The sequence below is a fragment of the Coregonus lavaretus genome, assembly GCF_964263955.1.
Source record: "Coregonus lavaretus genome assembly, chromosome: 21".
Taxonomy (NCBI): domain Eukaryota; kingdom Metazoa; phylum Chordata; class Actinopteri; order Salmoniformes; family Salmonidae; genus Coregonus; species Coregonus lavaretus.
This window is the reverse complement of record NC_140008.1, coordinates 2,486,994-2,492,993: the sequence shown is the minus strand read 5'-3', so window position 1 is coordinate 2,492,993 and position 6,000 is coordinate 2,486,994. Positions and strand designations below refer to the sequence as shown.

The 6,000-nt window shown below is 42.5% G+C and overlaps 1 protein-coding gene across 5 annotated transcripts in view; it reads right to left on the bottom strand.

The window, feature by feature from the left end:
* Positions 1-6,000, bottom strand: part of LOC311149180 (ATP-dependent clpX-like chaperone, mitochondrial) — a 34,777-nt gene that overhangs the window by 8,817 nt on the left and 19,960 nt on the right. For all 5 annotated transcript variants that reach the window (XM_084186262.1, XM_084186261.1, XM_084186260.1 and 2 more), the window contains 2 exons: positions 4,571-4,735; positions 2,849-3,148 (listed from right to left, as the gene is read on the bottom strand). In XM_084186262.1, coding sequence (XP_084042388.1) covers positions 2,849-3,148; positions 4,571-4,735 — 465 coding nt within the window. The remainder of the gene's footprint in view (positions 1-2,848; positions 3,149-4,570; positions 4,736-6,000) is intronic.

Below are 6,000 nucleotides of genomic sequence, written 5' to 3'. Positions count from 1 at the left end.
AGAGAAAATGACTTTACCCCAGTCCTCAGCAGTCCAATCCCTGTACCTTTTGCAGAATATCAGTCTGTCCCTGATGTTTTTCCTGGAGAGAAGTGGCTTCTTTGCTGCCCTTCTTGACACCAGGCCATCCTCCAAAAGTCTTCGCCTCACTGTGCGTGCAGATGCACTCACACCTGCCTGCTGCCATTCCTGAGCAAGCTCTGCACTGGTGGTGCCCCGATCCTGCAGCTGAATCAACTTTAGGAGATGGTCCTGGCGCTTGCTGGACTTTCTTGGGCGCCCTGACACCTTCTTCACAACAATTGAACCTCTCTCCTTGAAGTTCTTGATGATCCGATAAATGGTTGATTTAGGTGCAATCTTACTAGCAGCAATATCCTTGCCTGTGGAGCCCTTTTTGTGCAAAGCAATGATGACGGCACGTGTTTCCTTGCAGGTAACCATGGTTAACAGAGGAAGAACAATGATTTCAAGCACCACCCTCCTTTTAAAGCTTCCAGTCTGTTATTCTAACTCAATCAGCATGACAGAGTGATCTCCAGCCTTGTCCTCGTCAACACTCTCACCTGTGTTAACGAGAGAATCACTGACATGATGGCAGCTGGTCCTTTTGTGGCAGGGCTGAAATGCAGTGGAAATGTTTTTTTGGGGGGGATTAAGTTCATTTTCATGGCAAAGAGCGACTTTGCAATTAATTGCAATTCATCTGATCACTCTTCATGACATTCTGGTGTATATGCAAATTGGCATCATCAAAACTGAGGCAGCAGACTTTGTGAAAATTAGTATTTGTGTCATTCTCAAAACTTTTGACCACGACTGTACTAACTACTATAATACTCTTATATATATATATATATATATATACACACACACACACACACACACACACTATTACTACTAACTTCTATTACTACTACCATCACGATTACTAACTAAACCTGCTACTACTACTACTGGTACTAATAACTACTACTAACTTCTATTACTACTACCTACTACTACTACTAAAACTACTACCACTACTACTATCTACTAATACCACTACCACTACCACTACTACTACTACTACTACTACTACTACTAACAACCTTGTCCATGCTGAACAGGGCCTGGTACTGGGGCACCACAGCATTAGTACCACTACTAACTACTACTACTAACTACTACTACTAACTACTACCATTACTACTACTACTACCACCACCTACAGTGCATTCAGAAAGTATTCAGACCCCTTGACTTTTTACATATTTTGTTACGTTACAGCCTTATTCTAAAATTGATTAAATTATTTGTTTTTCCTCAATCTACACACAATACCCCATAATGACAAAGCGAAAACAGGTAATTTTTTTGTGTGCAAATGTATTAGAAATAAGAAATGGAAATACCTTATTTGCATAAGTATTCAGACCCTTTGCTATGAGACTCGAAATTGAGCTCAGGTGCATCCTGTTTCCATTGATCATCCTTGAGATGTTTCTACAACTTCATTGGAGTCCACCTGTGGTCAATTCAATTGATTGGACATGATTTGGAAAGGCACACACCTGTCTATATAAGGTCCCACAGTTGACAGTGCATGTCAGAGCAAAAACCAAGCCATGAGGTCGAAGGAATTGTCCGTAGAGCTCTGAGACAGATTCTTAAATGGAAGAAGTTTGGAACCACCAAGACTCTTCCTAGAGCTGACCGCCCGGCCAAACTGAGCAATCGGGGGAGAAGGGCCTTGGTCAGGGAAGTGACCAAGAACCCGATGGTCACTCTGACAGAGCTCCAGAGTTCCTCTGTGGAGATGGGAGAAACTTCCAGAAGGACAACCATCTCAGCAGCACTCCACCAATCAGACCTTTATGGTAGAGTGGCCAGACAGAAGCCACTCCTCAGTAAAAGGCACATGACAGCCCACAGTTTGCCAAAAGGCACCTAAAGACTCTCAGACCATGAGAAACAAGATTCTCTGGTCTGATGAAACCAAGATTGAACTCTTTGGCCTAAATGCCAAACATCACGTATGGAGGAAACCTGCCACCATCCCTAAGGTGAAGCATGGAGGTGGCAGCATCATTCTGAGGGGATGTTTTTCAGCAGCAGGGACTGGGAGACTACTCAGGATCTAGGGAAAGATGAACGGAGCAAAGTACAGAGAGATCTTTGATGAAAACCTCCACCCTAAGCACACAGCCAAGATAACGCAGGATAGGCTTCGGGACGAGTCTCTGAATGTCCTTGATTAGTCTGACTTAAACCCGATCTAACATCTCCGGAGAGACCTAAAAATAGCTGTGCAGCGACGCTCCGCATCCAACTTGAGAGGATCTGCAGATCTGCAGTGATCTTAGACTTGTGTGCGTAAGATCCCGACGAACAGTTCTTGTGCTGACGTTGCTTCCAGAGGCAGTTTGGAACTCGGTAGTGAGTGTTGCAACCGAGGAAAGACAATTTTTGTGCGCTATGCGCTTCAGCACTCGGCGGTCCCGTTCTGTGAGCTTGTGTGTCCTATCACTCTGCGGCTGAGCCGTTGTTGCTCCTAGACGTTTCCACATCACAATAACAGCACTTACAGTTGACCGGGGGCAGCTCTAGCAGGGCAGAAATTTGACAAACTGACGTGACAGTGCCACGTTGAAAGTCACTGAGCTCTTCAGTACGGGCCATTCTACTGCCAATGTTTATGGAGATTGCATGGCTGTGTGCTCGATTTTACACACCTGCCGAATTCACTAATTAGAAGGGGTGTCCAAATACTTTTGTAACGGTTGTGACAGTTATTTCCCTTTCAGTTTAGTTTCATGACTGTCTTCATCCATAAAGTTATACAGCCTTAACTACTACTACTAATTACCTTGTCCATGCTGAACAGGGCCTGGTACTGGGGTATGACGGCGTTGCGCGGTTCTGTCAGGATGCGGACCAGCGTCTCTTCATCCAGACTGTGCAGAGGCACCACCACTGGCAGACGCCCCACGAACTCCGGGATCATCCCAAAATCAATGAGGTCCCGGGCCTCCACGAGCTTCAGCAGCCGGTCCTTCTCCTCCATCTCTGCCACCATGTCCGTCTGTTCACTGCTGTTAGCCTGGTCGGCCGCTGCCGCCGCACGGCGACCCTTACCCATGTTGGAGGGCGTCCCGAAGCCCAGGTACTAGAAGGAGGAGGAGAAGAGTATTAGTGGGCGTGATGAAGCTCAGGTACTAGAAGAAGATTAGTGGGCGTGATGAAGCTCAGGTAATAGAATAATATTAGTGGGTGTGATGAAGCTCAGGTACTAGAATAATATTAGTGGGCGTGATGAAGCTCAGGTACTAGAAGAATATTAGTGGGCGTGATGAAGCTCAGGTAATAGAATAATATTAGTGGGTGTGATGAAGCTCAGGTACTAGAATAATATTAGTGGGCGTGATGAAGCTCAGGTACTAGAAGAATATTAGTGGGCGTGATGAAGCTCAGGTAATAGAATAATATTAGTGGGTGTGATGAAGCTCAGGTACTAGAAGAAGATTAGTGGGTGTGATGAAGCTCAGGTAATAGAATATTAGTGGGTGTGATGAAGCTCAGGTAATAGAATATTAGTGGGTGTGATGAAGCTCAGGTAATAGAATATTAGTGGGTGTGATGAAGCTCAGGTAATAGAATATTAGTGGGTGTGATGAAGCTCAGGTACTAGAAGAAGATTAGTGGGTGTGATGAAGCTCAGGTAATAGAATATTAGTGGGTGTGATGAAGCTCAGGTAATAGAATATTAGTGGGTGTGATGAAGCTCAGGTACTAGAATAATATTAGTGGGTGTGATGAAGCTCAGGTACTAGAAGAAGATTAGTGGGTGTGATGAAGCTCAGGTAATAGAATATTAGTGGGTGTGATGAAGCTCAGGTAATAGAATATTAGTGGGTGTGATGAAGCTCAGGTAATAGAATATTAGTGGGTGTGATGAAGCTCAGGTAATAGAATATTAGTGGGTGTGATGAAGCTCAGGTAATAGAATATTAGTGGGTGTGATGAAGCTCAGGTAATAGAATATTAGTGGGTGTGATGAAGCTCAGGTAATATAATATTAGTGGGTGTGATGAAGCTCAGGTAATAGAATATTAGTGGGTGTGATGAAGCTCAGGTAATAGAATATTAGTGGGTGTGATGAAGCTCAGGTAATAGAATATTAGTGGGTTTGATGAAGCTCAGGTAATAGAATATTAGTGGGTGTGATGAAGCTCAGGTAATAGAATATTAGTGGGTGTGATGAAGCTCAGGTAATAGAATATTAGTGGGTGTGATGAAGCTCAGGTACTAGACAAAAGCACAGAGGGGTTGAGGGAAGGAGGGCTATGGAAAACGATAACATTAAAGCACTGAATAAATTAGACAGCCAAGCCTAGACATTCATGTTAAATTCCTGAAATATATACATTAAAATGGACAAATACGTAAACTGCTCAGATTAAAGACACTCTCTGTTGACCAAGTATTTATTTTTATAGAACAGTGATTAGATAAGAAATAATCAAAAGGACTACATCCTTTTTACAGGTCTGGGACGAGAGGGAAAATAATAATGATATTTCTTGCTCACCTTTTCATTCTTCCGTCTGCTAATGATTCTGTCGAGTCCGTTGAAGGCCCCTGACGCTACGAACAGGATGTTAGTGGTGTCCACCTGCACCGTCTCTCCTCTCAGCTTCCTGGAGTTCTTCTCTGGGACGTTCACTATCGTGCCCTCCAGGAGTTTGAGCAGACCCTACAAACAAACAGTTGTCACTAACACTAATGCCTCCCATACCATATACAGTGCCTTCAGAAAGTATTCACACCCCTTGACTGTTTGCACATTTTGATGTGGGATTAAAATGGATTTAATTGTCTTTTTTTTGGTCAACTATCTACACAAGATACACTAATGTCAAAGTGGAAGACAAATTATATATATATTTTTTAATGAATGGAAAATAAAACACTAATATATCTTGATTAGATAAGTATTCAACCTTCTGAGTTAGTACATGTTAGAATCCCCTTTGGCAGCGATTACAACTGTGAGTCTTTCTGGCTAAGTCTCTTTGCACATCTGGATTGTATTATATTTGCACATTATTCTTTAAAAAAAATTATTCAAGCTCTGTCAAGTTGGTTGTTAAATCATTGCTAGACAGCCATTTTCAAGTTTTGCCATAGATTGTCAAGACAAAGTCAAAACTGTAACTAGGCCACTCAGGAACATTCAATGTCGTCTTGGTAAGGAACTCCAGTGTATATTTGGCCTTGTGTTTTAGGTTATTGTCCTGCTGAAAGGTACATTTGTCTCCCAGTGTCTTTGCAACGCCAGGGTTGTGGGTTTGATTCCCACGGGGGGCCAGTATGAAAATAAAAAAATAATGTATGCACTCACTAACTGTAAGTCGCTCTGGATAAGAGCGTCTGCTAAATGACTAAAATGTAAAAAATGTAAATGTGTCTGGTGGAAAGCAAACTGGACCCGGTTTTCCTCTAGGATTTTGCCTGTGCTTAGCTTAGCTCTATTCCGTGTCTTTTTATCCTAAATTTTTTATTTATTTTTTAACTCTCCAGTCCTTGCCGATGACAAGCATACTCATAACATGATGCAGCCACCTCCCTACTTGAAAATATTAACTGGTACTCAGTGATGTGTGGTGTTGGATTTGCCCCAAACATAATGCTTTGTATTCAGGACATAAAGTTAATTTCTTTGCCACATGTTTAGTGCCTTACTGGAAACAGGATGCATGTTTTGGAATATTTGTATTCTGTTATCTATGTTAGTATTGTGGAGTAACTACAATATTGTTGATCCATCCTCAGTTTTCTCTTATCACAGCCATTAAACTGTGTAACTGTTTTAAATTCACAGTTCGTCTCATGGTGAAACCCCTGAGCGTTTTCCTTCCTCTCCGGCAACTGAGTTAGGAAGGGCACCTGTATCTTTGTAGTGACTGGGTGTATTGATACACCATCCAAAGTGTAATTAACACGCTCAAAGGGATATTC